Here is an 18148-nt window from a genome sequence, read left to right on the forward strand (position 1 = left end):
GTTAGGGTATGCCTTTTTGAACAAGTTGGTTTTTAATGATTTCCGGAAGTTTGTTAGGTCGTGCATTGTTTTCATGACGTTTGGTAGTGCATTCCATAGTTGCGTGCTTATGTAGGAGAAGCTGGATGCATAGGCTGATTTATATTTTAGTCCTTTGCAGCTTGGGTAGTGGAGATTTAGGTATGTGCGTGTTGATCTTTTTGTGTTTCTGGTTGGTAAGTCTATGAGGTCTGCCATGTATACCAGGGCCTCGCTGTGAATAATTTTATGAACCAGGGTGCAGATTTTGAACGCAATTCGTTCTTTGATTGGGAGCCAATGCAGTTTTTCTCGTAGGGGTTTGGTGCTTTCGAAGCTCACTTTTCCAAATATGAGTCTGGAGGCAGTGTTTTGGGCAGTTTGGAGTTTCTTAATGATTTGTTCTTTGCATCCCACATAGATTCCATTGCAGTAGTCTAGGTGACTTAGTACCATTGATTATACCAGGTTACGGAATATTTCCCTCAGGAAGAAAGGTTTTACTCGTTTGAGTTTCCACATTGAGTGGAACATTTTCTTTGTTGTAGTTTTCACTTGGCTTTCTAGCGTGAGGCTTCGGTCGATTGTGACTCCCAGAATTTTCAGGCTGTCTGAAACAGGAAGGGTGTAATCTGGGGTGTTTATATTGGTGGGTTTCTTTGTGTTATATTGGGATGACAAGATGAGACAGTGTGTTTTTTCTGCATTTTTTTTTTTTATTTTTACATTTGTACCCCGCGCTTTTCCCACTCAAGGCAGGCTCAATGCGGCAGGCAATGGAGGGTTAAGTGACTTGCCCAAAGTCACAAGGAGCTGCCTGTGCCGGGAATTGAACTCAGTTCCTCAGGACCAAAGTCCACCACCCTAACCACTAGGCCACTCCTCCACTGAGTTTTAGTTGAAATGCATCCGCCCATGAGTTCATGATTTGCAGGCTGAGTTTGATTTCGTTTGTGATTCCTGTTAGATCGTGTTTGTACAGGATGTATATCGTGACATCATCTGCGTAAATATAAGGGTTAAGGACTTGGTTGGATAGGGATTTGGCTAGTGGAGTCATCATTAGGTTGAAAAGGGTCGGTGATAACGGTGATCCTTGGGGTACTCCACATTCTGGTTTCCATGGTAATGATATGTTCGAGTTTGATATCACTTGGTATGTTCTTGTGGTTAGGAAACCCTTGATCCAACTAAGTACACTTCCACCAATCCGAAAGTAGACTAGGATGTTTAGTAATATTTTATGGTTTACCATGTCGAACGCACTAGACATGTCGAATTGTAGGAGAAGTATGCTTTTGCCAGTTGCAATTTCTTGTTTGAATTTGGTTAGGAGAGTAATTAGTACTGTTTGGTGCTGTGGTTGGAGCGAAATCCTGATTGTGAGTCATGTAATATTGAGAATTTGTTTAAGTAATCGGTAAGTTGCTTGGTTACCATGCTTTCCAACAGATATCAAGTTCTATTAATATGTGTATCAGAACTGAATCTGACCAAGCTCGTGGAGCAGGCCTGTGATGTCACATGGATTCCCTGCTAAAGACTGTTACTCTCCCTTGACTGTGACCCTGATCCAGAAACACTATGTGCAATGATTCAGTTGATATGCAGCCTGGATGATTCAAGACAACTTTGAGGAAGGGGAATTCCATCCTATTTTGGGATATCTGAGGTTGATATGGCAGGTCCCTTTATGACTGACTTGCTGCTATCAACATTGGTGTCTGCCACTCATCTTCCACGGTATTATCATTACTTGAAGGGCATGGCTGATAACAAATCACATATAGGGCCATGCAGAGATTCAGCAAGGAACTGTTCCACCTTGCCTCCAGCTCTCATATTGGAAAAGAAGACTCTACTGACACCTACAGGTCATATGTTCTAAGTTCTGTAATCATTTTTACATCTGGATTTAGTTAGTTGATTTTTACCAGAAATTGAAGTGTGTATTTTATTCCTTTTCCCTGATTCTGGAAACTAGAAACAAGTTTCTAATGTTATGAAGAAGGTTTAATGAAAACTGTATGCTATTACAATACAGTACTGTTCAGTACAGTACTTGTACTGCAGTGGCGTAGTTACGAATGGGCCTGGGTGGGCACAGGCCCACCCAGCAGCAGAGCCTTACCCCCTGCCTTCCTCTCTTTCACTAGTGGCCCAGCATCTGCCCCCTCTCTGAATCCTCCCTGTTGTACCTCAGAGGCTCTCAGGGGTTCATCCTCGTGATCTGTGCTGGCTCCTGCAGGTTTCCCTTAGGAAATGGCATCAACAAGAGTGGGGATGCAGCAGAGAAAGCCCTGCCCTTTCCTTTTCCTCCCAACTCCCATGTGGAAAGGTTTCTACAGTACAGTGCTGGGTTTCTTACTAACAAGAAAATTAAAATGCCATCAAAGTAAAAAGGGGTTTTTCTGTCATTAAAAGACAAAACGGACATTGTAGAGAAGTTGTGAAAGGGAGTGCTGGGGAAAAAAAACTAGCAGAAGAATATGGTGTAGGAGCATCAACAATGCCGGACACAAAAAGACAAAGTGATGCTATCGTCAACTACATTTCAGTTCTTGAAAAAGAGGAAGGAAGTTGTTCCAGAAAAACCATGAAAAGGTCAACTAATGAACAGGTAGAAAAAGCTCTATATCTATGGTTTTTGCAAAAAAAAAAAAAAAAACAACAAAAAACATTGGGCCATCTGATTTCTGGGCCAATATTTGCCGAAAAGGGGATGTTTTTCAATCAGCAACTTCATGGGGATTATGAATTAAATGCCAGCACTGGATGGCTTTGAAATTTTAACCACCATCATGGAATTAGGCAGATTGAAATTCATGGTGAAAAACTTTCCGCAAATTTAGCAGCGGCCAATGACTTTCTCATACAATTTAATGACATTATCAAAAAATATGATCCTGATTCTGTTTATAATGCAGACGAAACGAGTCTGAATTGGAAATCACTTCCCAATAAATCTCTGGTTACTTGATAGGGGTAATCGACTCCTGGGTTCAAGTCATCCAAAGAAAGTGCCGCATTGTTGGTGGGGGGGAAATGCAACCAGGAGTCGTAAGTTGGAGTTATTGCTAATTGGCAAATCTAAAAACCCTTGTGCTTTCAAAAACTTACATAAGCTACCGCCAGGGGTGGCCCGACCATTAGACCACCTGAGGCGGGGGCCTCAGGGGGTGGCTTTGTGGTGTTTTACTTGGTCATGGTGACTTTCCAAACCTGGCAGGGATTCCTATACACTGTCTTGCTGCTGCCGGCACACCCCTCTTCCTTTTACTGCAGCCGCCTGAACTAACTTCCTGTTTCGCTCAGGCAGCCTCAGTAAAGGGAGGAGGCGAGTGCCGGTAGCAGCAGGGCAGCTTATGGGAATCTCTGCCAGGTTTGGAAAGTCACCGTGACCAGGTAAAACACCCGGGGAGAGGGGGCAACATCTCTGCCCGGGGGGGGGGGGGGGGGGGGGCGGCATGCAAGATCCGCCTCAGGCAGCATCTTGCCTTGGGCCGGCCCTGGCTACCACTGTTATACAGAAGTAAAAATAAAAGCCTGGATGAATTGTGAGGTTTCCTCGACTGGTACGACAACTGCTGCATACTAGAAGTGAAAAGATTTCAGCTTCATACAAGAGAAGATGGGAACATCATTTTATTATTGGCCAATGCCCCAACACATCCTACTGCTGAAAGCTTAGAGTGAGAGGAAGGTAGATTCGAAGTGCTTTTTCTGCCTCCAAATGTGACAGTTTGATACAGCTTGAGTGTAATTTACACATTTGTAATGGAGCCTGTGGATCGAGGAGCTATTGTTTCTTTGAAACGACTTTACAGGAAGCAATTGTTATAAAAACTTCTGCTGGCTGATATTGATGATGAATGTGGCATGATCCAGTTTATAAAAGAATAAAACATTGTTTGTACATGGTTGATGAACATTGTTAAGGATGTTCTACAGGTTCCTGTATGCTCCGATTGTGATGTAGAGAATGTCAGCGCATGGATGATCCAGGGTATCAGATCATAACAGATTATGAAATTGTGGAAGGAACACAAGGAATCAGAAACTGACAATCACCAGGTTAATGCTGATGTGGGACCGACACATGCAGAAATCTTTGAATGTTTAAATAAAGTGATGGCTTGACTGGAAGCGGGAAGAAAACAGTGTGACCCAGCAACTTTGTCTGAAGAGACTATCAGACTTATTTTCGAAAGGGATCGCCGGCGATCTTCCGACACAAATCGGGACATCGCCGGCGATCTCTCAATCCTGGCCAAATCGGTATTATCGAAAGCCGATTTTGGCCAGCTTCAATTGCTGTTTTGTCGCGGCGCCGGCCAACCTTCAAGGGGGCGTGTTGGGAGGGTAGCGAAGGCAGGAAGGGGGGCAGGGCGGGGTTACGAGATGGCCGGCTTCACTTTATTATAAAAAAAAAAGGCCGGCTCGAACAAGCATTTCGCCGGCTGGACTTGGTCCATGTATTTTTAGGACCAAGTCCCAAAAAAGAGCCCCAACTGACCAGATGACCACCGGAGGGAAGCGGGGATCACCTCCCCTTACTCCCCCAGTGGCCACCAACCCCCTCCCACACAAAAAAAAACAATTAAAACATTTTTTGCCAGCCTGTATGCCAGCCTCAAATGTCATACCCAGCTCCCTGACAGTAGTATGCAGGTCCCTGGAGCAGTTTTCAGTGGGTGCACTGCACTTCAGGCAGGTAGACCCAGGCCCATCCCCCCCCCCTACCTGTTACACTTGTGGTGGTTAATGTTGAGCCCTCCAAAAAAAACCAAAACTCACTGTACCCACATGTAGGTGCCCCCCTTCACCCCTTAGGGCTATGGTAATGGTGTAGACTTGTGGGCAGTGGGTTTTGGGGGGGGGATTTGGGGGGTTCAGCACACAAGGGAAGGGTGCTATGCACCTGGAAGCTAATTTTGGGGTTTTTTTTGAAGATTTTTTAAGTGCTGCCTAGGGTGCCCGGTTGGTGTCCTGGCATGTCAGGTGGGCCAGTGCACTACAAATGCTGGCTCCTCCCACGGCCAAATGCCTTGCATTTCGCCAGGTTTGAGATGGCCGGGTCCGGTTTCCATTATGGCTGGAAAACGATGCCGACCATCTCATCTAAACCCGGCGATCCTATTCTAAACCCGGCGTGCGATTTAGCCGGCGCCAAGCATATTTCGAAAATATGCTTGGCTCCGCCCGCTTATGGCGCCAGCCCCGAAGATGGCCGGCCATTGATTTCGCCGGTGCCGTTCGATTATGTCCCTCTATGTGATCTTGCAGCAGAGAAATGAAAATCAGCACTGAAACAATTAAGAATTACTTCCTTTTTAAAATAGAAATGCAGTAGTGTATGTACTACAAATACAGTATTTTTTCTCTTTTATTATTGGAAAAAATTTTTAAAAATAATGTTCAACATGCAATGCTCAGACTGTGTGTTCTTTTCTAAAAGGATTTTCCATTATCTGGACTGCCCTCTGCTGAGGTTAGTCTGGATAATCAGCGTTCTACTGTAATGAATTCTGGTTTGAAGGTTGAGAAATGCTCCATCAAGTGAACATTGCAATGTAGAACTGTTCTCTCACCAACCAATCAGAATGTCATTTTTATTATAAAAAAAAAACAGAAGGTCGATATTCAGTGTGGTTTAAGGGGTCCTTTTAAGAAGCTACGGCACAAGGGGGCCTGCTCTGGCTTTGGTGCATGTTTTTGACATGCGCTGAGGCCCCCTTTTACCACAGCGGGTAAAAAGCAGGTCTTTGTTTTTTTCATGAAGTGGCCATGTGGCAAGTGAAGCACTTGCCGAATGGCCATTTCAGGGGGAGCAATAACCACCATCCATTGAGGTAGCAGTAAGGACTCCCACACTAATCTAGTGGTAACCGGACAACACTACCCGATTACCACCGGGTACACACCAGCACTACAAAAATTGAAATACTTTTGCAGTGCCAGAACTAGCACACGCTGGAGGAGGGAACTACTGCCGGGCTGCTGCAGTAGCCTGGCAGTACTTCCCTTTTAGCGAGTACTTCCCAACTGCTTCGTAAAAGCCCCTAAGTGCACAGGAGAGGCGCCCCCCCCCCCCCCCCCCCCCCACTTAACCATGTTGAGAGGGCTGGCTGCTGCTATTCAGTGTCCGTGAATATTGGCTCCGCCCACTACGGCCCTGTCCAGACAGTGCTGGGGTGGAGTCAGGTAGGAGCCTCCAGTCATGCGGGGACTGGCTATATTCAATGCCAATGCCCCATAACTAAGCAGGTAGATAGAACTGCACAAGAGGTTGTCCTGTCTTTCCTCACTTAGCAATGCAGATGGCAGCAAATCCATAACTTAAGGATCACCGCCTGACCCCAGATATTCAATGCCGGTGTCTGGACATGACCTGGCAGTCAGTATCCAGGTTTAATGCTTTCCACAGCTGTCAGTGGTTTAAAAACTGCTGACTGCTGCAAGCTGAATGTTGACCTCTGAATTTCTCACACTATAGGAACATTATTTTATTAAAAAATATATATATATTCCAGTGGAGTTACCTGTGCTTCCTTCTGGACACAGGCATCTTTGTGTCACTGCAAAAGACAGCAAAAAACAGAAGAGAGTTAATAAGGAAGTCTTGTGTCCTTTATAAGTTTCCATATCTAGACCCAGTTTACCCACCTCCCACTCATTTCTTTCTTTTATCCTACCATTCTTTTCACTGACAGATTATGTTATATTTACGGACTGCCTTCTTTGAAGTTATTCAACCCAAAATAATACATCAAAAATAATACATCATAGAAAACAATACATAAATAAAATACAACCATACACAATGTACATCTCTATCAGACTTATTTTCGAAAGAGAAGGGCGCCCATCTTCTGACACAAATCAGAAGTGTGTATTATATTCCTTTTCCCTAAAACTCCTTCTCACAGGGTTGCCCAAATCAGCATAATCGAAAGCCAATTTTGGGCATCCTCAACTGCTTCCTGTCGCGGGGGCGACCAAAGTTCACGGGGGGGGGGGGGTGTCGGCACCGTAGTGAAGGCGGGACTGGGGCGTGATTAAGAGATGGGCGTCCTCGGCCAATAATGGAAAAAAGAAGGGCGTCCATGACGAGCACTTGGCCGACTTTACTTGGTCCATTTTTTCTTGCGACCAAGCCGTGAAAAGGTGCCCGAACTGACCAAATGACCACCGGAGGGAATCAGGGATCACTTCCCCTTACTCCCCTAATGGTCACCAACTCCCTACCACCCTTCCCTTACTCCCCTCCCATCCCCATCCCCCCCCCCCCTAGCTGTTACACTTGTGCTGGTAAATGTGAGCCCTCCAAAACCCACCCAAAACCCACTATACCCACATGTAGGTGCCCCCCTTCACCCCTTAGGGCTATGGTATTGGTGTACAGTTGTGGGGAGTGGGTTTTGGGGGGCTCAGCACCCAAGATAAGGGTGCAATGCACCTGGGAGCAATTTGTGAAGTCCACTGCAGTGCCCCCTAGGTCGACCATCTCAACATTTAGGTCGACCATCATATTGAAATTTGGGCGTCCCCGACTATATTATCGAAACGCCCATCTTGTTTCAATAATACGGGTTTCCCCGCCCCTTTGCGGGGCCGTCCTGCGAGAACGCCTCATGAAAACTTGGGCGCCCCATTCGATTATGCCCCTCCACATGTCCCATACCTGACTAAACTCTGTGTGGTTAATATTATGTAGAGATGGCAGAGGCCTCTAGAGATTCTATTAAAGTATTGTATTATGACCTTTTTGTACCCTTGCGGTTTCCAGAACAGGGGAGGGTTCTACTGACCAGTACAGTAATAAAGGGAAGAGACATCCCTTGCAGGGAAATCAGGACTTCTGTAAAACACCAGACCCAACAGTTCTCTGGGCCTTGCATTGCATCACAATGTCGAAACCAGCACCCCTGAGGACGAAGGAGTTGCTGGATGAACCAGTGCACCATTTTTTCAGCGATTTCAGAGATAAGAGACTGATCGTTTGACGTTATGTCAATACTCTTTTGGCATCTCTGATAGAGCTGTTTTTCTAAATTAATCAAGGTGATCTCCTATGTATGAAATTTCAGTTCATCTCAGTACATATCCAATATTATCAATTAAACTTGTGAGTAAAGGATTGTTGTATAGCCCCTGAAGCAGCCCTGTCGGGCGAAACACGGCCTGTGTCGGGCTATTTATGTATATATAACTTCAGGTTTTAATAATAAATTACTGTTTTATTTTTGCGATCTACTTCGTTTGTTTTCCATCTTGGAGCTTGCAGACCGTTTGCCCTTGTGTTTTCATGGAACTGCACCTGTCACCAGCTCTATGAGGGGCCTTTTTACAAAGATGCGCTGAAAAATGGCCTGCAGTAGTGTAGACACGTGTTTTGGGTGAGCGCAGAATCATTTTCAGCGTACCTGTAAAAAATGATTTTTTAAAAATTTTTGCAGAAAATGGATGTGCAGCAAAATGAAAATTGCTGTGCGTCATTTTGGGTCTGAGACCTTACTGCCAGCCATTGACCTAGCGGTAAAATCTCACACAGTAACCTGGCAGTAATGGCCTGCACACGTCCGATAGCCAGGCGGTAACTCCATTTTGGCGCTTACCACCCAGCTAATTTACCACTACCACTGCCTCAGAGAACGAAACATCAGAGGAATAGATGGGTCACAGTAGGCTCTGGTAGACTAAGATCTGTGACACAGAAACACTCGCCCTTCCAAGCTTTGCCCCTGTCAAATTCTTTTGCAGCGTTGCATCACTATGATGGTGAAAAAAGAAGTACTGTGATAGAACCAGAGGCAATGAAAGTAGCACAACCCCAGAAACATCCCCCAACTAATGACAGAATTGTGAAAAGCAGAAAATTATTTTTGTTACATTTGTACCCTGTGCTTTCCCACTCATGGCAGGCTCAATGCAACTTACATATTGTATACAGGTACTTATATTTGTACCTGTGGCAATGGAGGGTTAAGTGACTTGCCCAGAGTCACAAGGAGCTGCCTGTGCGTGAAGTGGAAATCGAACTCAGTTCCTCAGGACAAAAGTCCACCACCCTAACCACTAGGCCACTCCTCCACTGCTTGAAGACTCCATTATCAGAGGCATTAACTTAGGAACACAGTTCAGGGGTTCCAATGTAGTGAAATGTCTTCCAGGATCTTCAGCTACAAGATATACAGATCAAATACTGAAAGTGATCCAAGAAGAGAGCAAGGCTTCAAACGCTGATGTTGTAATTCACCTGGGGACAAATGACCTGGCCAACAGTAGCAAGTTTACAGCAGAGAGAGCATTCCAGAAGCTTGGGGAGGGAATGAAATCTTTGGTTCGAACTGTGGCTTTTTCTGAAGTAATTCCTACATGGGGGAGGGGAGGAAAGACTACGCAAAACAGAGGAATTCAATAAGTGGCTTGAGTCTTGGTGTAAAGAAGAAGGTTTTAGATACATAGGATAATGGGGTAATACGTGGAAAAATAACAGGCTGTACTGTAATGATGGGCTGCATCTTTCTGTGATGGGAAAAAGGATCCTTGGAGAGAAATTCAGAAAGTATGTATAAGTCGTTGGTGAGGCCCCACCTGGAGTACTGTGTTCAGTTTTGGAGGCCGTATCTTGCTAAGGATGTAAAAAGAATTGAAGCGGTGCAAAGAAAAGCTACAAGAACGGTATAGGATTTGCGTTACAAGACGTATGAGGAGAGACTTGCTGACCTGAACATGTATACCCTGGAGGAAAGGAGAAACAGGGGTGATATGATACAGACGTTCAAATATTTGAAAGGTATTAATCTGCAAACGAACTTTTTCCGTAGATGGGAAGGCAGTAGAACTAGAGGACATAATATGAGATTGAAGGGGGTCAGACTCAAGAAAAATGTCAGGAAGTATTTTTTCACGGAGAGAATGGTGGATACTTGGAATGCCTTCCCACAGGAGGTGGTGGAGATGAAAACGGTAACGGAATTCAAAAATGCGTGGGATAAACATAAAGGAATCCTGTTCAGAAGGAATGGATCCTCAGAAGCTTAGCGGAGATTGGGTAGCAGAGCCAGTGGTGAGAGGCGTGGCTAGTGGTTGGGAGTGCTGGGCAGACTTCTACGGTCTGTGCCCTGAAATTGGCAGATACAAATCAAGGTCAGATATACACAAAAAGTAGCACATATGAGTTTATTTTATTTATTTATTTGCTGCATTTGTATCCCACATTTTTCCACCTATTTGCAGGCTCAATGAGGCTTACAATGCTCCGTTATGGCATTCGCCATTCCAGAGTGGAAGTTACAATTGTTGTTACATAGAGAGTGGGTTGACATGATAAAATTAAGCAAACAGGCATAGAAAGAAATCAATCAAAATGGAGGTCGACGTTCCCTCAGCAGCCGACCACGGTCCTTCTCCAGGATTTTCCTCCGTGAAAACCAAAGAGAAAAAATTGTTTAGCACGTTCGCTTTACCTTCATTGCTCTCCACATAGCCATTCTCATTATCTTTCAGTCTCGCAATTCCATTCCTATCTTTTCTCCTTTCTCCAGTATACCTGAAAAAGGTCTTGTCACCTCTCTTTACATCTTTAGCCATTTTTTCTTCCACTCGCACTTTTGCTAGCCGTATTTCCCTCTTTGCTTCTTTGAGTTTAATCTGATAATCTTTTCTGTGATTCTCTTGTTGGAATTAGAAAAGGTGCAAAGAAGGGCAACGAAAATGATAAAGGGGATGGGACGACTTCCCTATGAGGAAAGGCTAAAGCGGCTAGGGCTCTGCAGCTTGGAGAAAAGGCGGCTGAGGGGAGATATGATAGAGGTCTATAAAATAATGAGTGGAGTTGAACAGGTAGATGTGAAGTGTCTGTTCACGCTTTCCAAAAATATTAGGACCAGGGGGCATGCGATGACGCTACAATGTAGTAAATTTAAAACGAATCAGAGAAAAATTTTCTTCACTCAATGTGTAATTAAACTCTGGAATTCGTTGCCAGAGAATGTGGTAAAGGCAGTTAGCTTAGCAGAGTTTAAAAAAGGTTTGGACGGCTTCCTAAAGGAAAAGTCCATTGACCGTTATTAAATGGACTGGGGAAAATCCACTATTTCTGGGATAAGCAGTATAAAATGTTTTGTACATTTTTGGGATCCAGGTATTTGTGACCTGGATTGGTCACTGTTGGAAACAGGATGCTGGGCTCGATGGACCTTTGGTCTTTTCCAGTATGGCAATACTTATGTTTTTTTTTTATTTCTTGAACAAAGCCTCTTTTGCTCTTATTTTTCAGCTACTTGTTTGGAGAACCATATAGGCTTCCTGCTTCTCTTGCTTTTGCTTACTTTCCTCACAAAAAGATCAGTCACCATATTTAGAGCAGCCTTTAGCTTGGACCACTGTTTTTCCACTTCTCCTATGCCTTCCCCACGCCACCAGCTCCTTCTTCAGGTATTCCCCCATTTTAATCAGTACGTCTGAAATCCAGTACTTTGAGTTTTGTGCGACCGCACTCCGCCTTTGCCCTTATATCAAACCATACAGTGTGATGATCACTATTACATAGGTGGGCACCCACCCGGATATCGGAAACACTACCTCCATTCATGAGCACTAGTTCCAGCATCGACCCTTCCCCCCTGGGTTCCGTCACCATTTGTCTGAGCAAGGCACTTTGACAGGCTTCCACAATCTCTCTACTTCTTTCCGATTCCGTAGACGGGACGTTCCAATCCATGACAGACAAACTGAAATCTCCCAACAGTAGCACCTCCCCTTTCATACCAATCCTTTGAATATCTTCTATCAGATCCTTGTTTAACTTCTCCATTTGCGCAGGTGGTCTGTAGATAACCCCCATGTGGATACAAGTTCTGTCTTCTCTTTCCAGGATGATCCATAAAGCTTCTTCCTTTCCCCAGGTTCCCCACATTTCAGCCGCTCTGATATTGTCTCTCACATACAGAGCCACTCCTCCACCTCTTCGGCCCTCTCTATCCTTCCTAAAAAGATTATAGCCCCGTTATAAATCTTAATCAGTTCAGCAGACTACTGGGAATTACAATACCGCTTTGTGTTCCGGATGCACATGCCGCCTAGGCAGGCGTTTCATGTGGGGATTTCCCCTGATGGAGCATGCCCCAAGTGTCATTTTGTTGGAGCGACTTTAGGGCATATGTATTGGACTTGCCCAGCAGTGAAAAATTTTTGGATAACCTTACTAAGTCGGGTTTCTTCTTTGTGGAGAACTAGATGGTCACGCTCTCCGATGTTGTTATTCGGGAAGCCTTGTTTACAGGTTCCCCGGCCGAGAGGGCTCACTCTATTTGTTCAGCGAGCCATACTGATTGCAAAAAAGACTATTCTAGTGGACTGGTTATCTTCAAGAGGCCCCTCACTCCAGTCTTGGCGAATGCGGATGGTGCAACTACTGCGTTCAGAGAGAATGATGATAAAAGATGGAAATGCGATGGAGTTGGATAAATTCTGCTCGAGATGGGGCCCGTTTTTGGACTCTATGCCCCCATCAGCTAAAAGTACCCTCTTGAACATTTGACTGGCTCATGGAGCTCTGGACATTCTTTCCCAGGATACCTACTGAGTTTCGGGGAGGGGAGGGTGGGATTGAGTTGATAGGGATGTACCGTTCTGGGGGGTCCTGGGGGGACATCAGAGTCAAGTCCCCTGGGGATTCCCCGATCGGGATTGTGCCTTCGGCATCAGCTGGAATCTCAAGGGAGGGAAGGGAGAAAACTAAAAATTGATGATGATGTTTGGTGATAGAATAAGAGTGAAGTAATTATGTTATTGTCCAATCTGCTACTTACCTGTTGATGTGGATTACTTTGTTTTCTTTTTATGTCAATAAAAATGATTGAATATAAATCTTAATCAGTGGTCAGTTGGAGGGGCTGGTTACAGGGTCCGAAAATAAAATATATTTTTCAGATGCGCATAGCAGACGCACGCCAAAAATGAAATTACCGCAAGAGCCATGCAGTAGTCGGGTGGTAAGTCCATTTTGGCACACGTCGGGCACACGTAGGTGCCTAAGCGGCTTAGTAAAAGGGGTCCTCAGAGTTTCTATCTATCTATTTATTTATTTATGATATTCATATCCCACATTTAACATGTATTAGGTTGAAACCTGGGAGCATTTCAAAGCTTTTTGTTTTTCCCTGTGCCTAGATCAAAAGAGAAAGATGGTTTGTGGGAACTTGCTCCTTCTGTTTTGAAGAATGCAGTGATATATTATAAAAATGCACTTAATATTGTTTATTACTATTATTTACTGCCGGTTGATATATAGCAGAAGTTAACCAAGTCAACTTCATGCTTTGTAATACAATTTTTAATAGCATTTTCTCAGTTATTACCCAAATACAAATAAAATGATAATGTTAATTATACGACCGTGTCTGCCTCTTATGGTAGTTAGGATAACCTCTTCCTGGAGTTACCCAGGGCAGTCAGGTTTGTCAGGATATTGACAATGAATATTCATGAGAGAGATTTGCATACAGTGGAGGCAGTGTTTCTTATGAAATGCTTTGAGTCCTACTAATCTGCACATCTGTTATGTTATTTTGCAGGCTGGAAACAGTCAGGTGGGCTTATAGGGAGCGAGGGGACTACAGGAGGGGAAGAGTTCTTGGGGTATGTTCTCTGTAAAAGATTTTATTGTGCCATGTTGGATGGTTTACTGTTTTTTCTTGTTCTGTATGAAGCTTATCAACCAACATGTTTTGCTTTTAATAAAGATGATTAAAACATAAAAAAATAAGTTTTGGATGTTACTGAATTCTATTATTCTGTCTCACTGTATTTCCAGTTTTGGCACAGTATAAGCCATCACAAGAACAAAATATAAGAAAACCAATGGACTGCATTAGGGGCTTATAGCCCATTTAGTTATGTTTCAACAAATAAGAGATCTGTTTGACAGAAAATATTTTTATTATTTTGACTTATAAACCACTTGTCCCTGAAACATGCTCAAACAATAGAATAATCCATTTGTGTATCTAAAAGGTAAACTTCAACTAAACAGTTGAAGATGTGATTCTATGTGCCCCAATGAAAGGAGAGTTTAATTGTACTTCCATTTAATTTCAATGTATTCCACCATCTTTATAACACCAGGCTTCCCAAGGCAGATTACAACAACATTTAAGATGAACCCATCAGGAAACAGGATATCTTCACTGAAATTTGGCCATCTGTATTGTATACAGTGTATTTATTTATTTAGTTATTTAGTTATTTAGTTTTTAGTATAGAAAAATGTGCAAAAAATACAGATTTTAAAATTGCTGTTTCTATCAGCTATAATAATTTTTAAGCTGTTTTAGTGATATTCAGTTGTTATTTCATGATATTTATATCTACATATGGGAAACTTTCAAATACATTAAAAAGCTGTCCAATAAGTAAAAAAAAAAAAAAAAGTTTTGTCCTCCCGCTTTTAAGGCACTGCCTATTCAATTGACACTGCTTTAGACTTGTTACAGATGGACCAACAACAAAAAAATGACAATGTGAAGCAGCAGCTCATAGGTTTGCTTGCTTTGTTTTGAGTGAATGGGGATGACGGCTATGCTGGGAAGGGGAAACTTAGATTGTCCTATTTGGCTTCCTTGCTTAGAATGATAGGCTCACTTCCACTCCTGTTTATTAAACTTCCTTGGTACGCAGTGCTGTACACTGGACATAAAGACAGTCCCTGCTCGACAGACCTTACAATCTAATTAGGACAGACAAACAGGACAAATATGCCAAGAACCAAAAAAGAGTCTCCTCCCATCTACCACCCATCAAGAGCTGCCAAGAACCAAAAAATATTAGTATTTGCCTGAGAGGCATCTTCTAAATGAAGATTCAGGTCACCAACAAGTCATAACTGAGTAGATGCAATCATAATGGCTTCCAAAAACGGAGAGTGAATAGTATTCCAGTTACCTGGAGGATGATAAATTAAAATAATCCCAATGGGACTAACACAGCATTCATCAGCTAATCTGCAAGTCATCATTTCTAGGCCATTAATCATTAGCGCATTGTCAGCTCCCCTTTCTTTGTAAGTCTTGGGCTGTGACAAAGTTCATAGCCAGGTAGACAAATGTCTAATTCTCTCGTTATGGGGGAAAGAGAGGTACATGTTAAAATGGCTTGTTTCACTGTCTCTTACAATATTTGTTAGAATTTTCAGTTTAAGGCTCATAAAGAAATAGGCAACCCCTTACGTACCTAGGAGAAGATGGGTTTATTTGAAAGGGGGAGAGGCAGTAGGAACTGATGGAGTCCAGATGAGCTGCAGGCAGTGTATACGAGACTGCGGTACTGAATCATAAGAGTACAAGAGTTCTGGTTTGAGTAAGGTAGAAACTATGAGCCCCTTTTACTAAGTGGCGGTAAGCGCGCTTACCGCTCGCTAAATAGGAACCGCCAGGCTACCGCAGCAGCCCGGCAGCACTACCCACCCCTAGTGCATCATGATATCTGGCACTACAAAAATATATTTATTTGGGAATATAAAGTATACTGAGGACTTGTTCTCTGCCAGGCTGTTCTAAGAATGTTCACTATTTTTGTAGCGCCGGACTGTACCCAGCAGTAATCAGGATAAGGGAATTACTTAAGGTGAGAAAGATAAAACAGACATGGGTAATGTACAACAGAATACGGGTTAGGAGTTTTAAAAAAAAGCATGAAAAGGGTGGGCTTTTAGCCTAGATTTGAAGACAGCCAGAGATGGAGCTTGACATACTGGCTCAGGAAGTCTATTCCAGGCGTATGGTGCAGCAAGATAAAAGGAACGGAGTCTGGAGTTAGCAGTGGAGGAGAAGGGTGAACGGAGTTCCCGGGGAGGAGTGTAGGGAGAAGAGTGCAGAGGTACTGAGGAGCTGCAGAGTGAATGCACTTGTAAGTCAGTAAGAGGAGTTTGAACTGCATGCGGAAAAGGATAGAGAGCCAATGAAGTTTGAGGAGAGGGCTAATATGAGCACAGCGATGCTGGCGGAATGCACAATGTGAGAAAGACACTGTCCCCTGAACTGTCCAACATACTCCCCCCCCCCCCCCCTCCATTACACACAGACACACACTGCAGAATATGAGAAAAATAGTGTTTCTTTCCTATACTCTAGCATACACACATCCTCCACCCAAATAATACCATTACACACACACACACACACACTGCACAATGTGAGAAAGCACTGTCTCCTATACTGTACCACACACACACACCCTCCCTTGGACCATGTACGAGGAATAGGGCCTGTGTCTACTGCCTGGAGCTCATACCAGCACCTGTAATTAACAGCCAAAGATTCTTAACTTTCAGATGTAAGTATATGAAATATCTCCTCACATGAGGGGAAATATAATAAAACACAGGTAAGCGAATGGGATGTACATGTCTATTGCACATCCAAATGATGAGAATAACAGCACTTCATGTGTAAATGCCAAATTCCACCTAAGCAGTATTTTTAAATATGTGGGCATCTTACATAGTGCATTGTTTGTGGATAAGCGTGCAGACAGAGGCAGCATGGGGGGGGGGGGGGGGGGGCTCGCATGTGCATAGTTCATACAATACTTTCAGTAAAGCACGTATCTCCCGTGTCTAGGTACGAGAACTTACACCCTACAAGCAGGAACTGCAGGTCACCACACCATAGACAAATGCCAGCTGCAGAAATGTGCCAAAGATATTTCATCTCTAACCCAAGACTTTAACTTGCAGTGTTAAAGCATGAGATAAGTCTCCAGGGGCTTCTGCATCTCAGATAATCCCTTCATTTAAATAGGGTTTGCTTAGAAGTGTGCTAATTGTAACACACATTTTACCCACATTTTAGCACATCTTTTTTGTGAGTTAATACCCTTATATCCCAATTAAAATGTATAAACATGAATAAAGAGCTCTGCTCAGTGTAGTGAACATTCTTAGAAAAAGCCCTCAGTATACTCTGTATTTCCAAATGAGCAGAATATTTCCTGATCCCGTAAGCTACTGGTGATGAGAGTCACAGGAGGGGCAGAATCTAAGCACAGGGGCAGACACATAAGAGGCCTTAGAGATTAAAGGAAGGAGGAAGGGAGAAGACCATGTATGAAGTCTGATGGAGAACTGCACAAAAAGGCAGATGGACGGGGAGGGGGGGCAGGAATTGATCTTTATCTGCAAACGTGAATATTTCTACGGCAGATATGAGCATGATCAGAAAGAGGCAGAATATGGAGTGCTTAGAACAGTGGAGTGAGAACCAGAGAAGTCAGGGTTCAAATCCCACTGCAACAACTTGTGATCTTGGGAAATCACGTAACCCTTCATTGCCTCAGGGACAAAACTTAGATTGTGAACCCTCCAGGGACAGAAAAATGATCTACTTTACCTGAATGTACACTGCTTTGATAACCTTCAGGCTTGCAGGTGGTATATGAAATTAAATATTCCTTATACTTATAACAGCAAAGTCTAATCTTCAGTCCACACAACTCTCTGCAAGTATACCTGAAGATGGTGAATGTGACGCTGGCAAGTTGACAGCCAAAACAAAACGACCGTCTTAGTTACAGCAACACTCTTACTAGTATATATGCACAGTGCTCACCAAACGTGAGATGTAAGACAGAAGTCTGTTCTGATACAGATAGATATTACCTGTCCCTTGCAGGATTCCTGCCAGCAGAAGTGTCCACAAAAAGATGCTTCTACCCCCCATGTTAACAGGAGCTCCAGTGAAGCTCTGGACAGGAACGTCCCTATTTATCTACAGTGGGTGTCCTGATAACAGGGTGTGTCTCCTCTTGACATGAGGAAGTATTGCACCACGGATAAGGTAACATTCACTATGTCTCTAAGCCTTTTTCCAAGCTTTAATAACAGCCAAGAACATTTTGCTACGATTTTCATTTATGCTGACAAATATCTTTATTGAGGAAGAGATCAGAGGGTAAGACGGGAAGGAAAGTTCACTGCGCATAGCGCAAGCCTCTCACCACAATCACTGCATGTGAATCCAGAGTCTAAGGGGCCCTTACATTTATTCTCGTCTGCCTTAATCTGTTGGTTGCAAGTTTTCTTCTTTTGCATACAAACTACAGGGTTGTGCACAAGACTGACCCTACT

At 43.5% G+C, this 18148-nt stretch overlaps 1 protein-coding gene across 1 annotated transcript in view; it reads right to left on the reverse strand.

Moving 5' to 3' along the window:
- The window catches only part of DMBT1 (deleted in malignant brain tumors 1), a 116695-nt gene extending 98927 nt beyond the window's left edge, over window positions 1-17768 (reverse strand). Inside the window, exons 1-2 of the mRNA XM_030202576.1 lie at window positions 17681-17768; window positions 6561-6596 (exon numbers count right to left, since the gene is read on the reverse strand). Of these exons, the coding sequence (XP_030058436.1) occupies window positions 6561-6596; window positions 17681-17741 (97 nt within the window). The 5' untranslated portion in view covers window positions 17742-17768. The remainder of the gene's footprint in view (window positions 1-6560; window positions 6597-17680) is intronic.
- Window positions 17769-18148: the final 380 nt, after the last annotated feature.

Source organism: Microcaecilia unicolor, chromosome 5, assembly GCF_901765095.1.
Source record: "Microcaecilia unicolor chromosome 5, aMicUni1.1, whole genome shotgun sequence".
NCBI classification, from domain to species: Eukaryota; Metazoa; Chordata; class Amphibia; order Gymnophiona; family Siphonopidae; genus Microcaecilia; species Microcaecilia unicolor.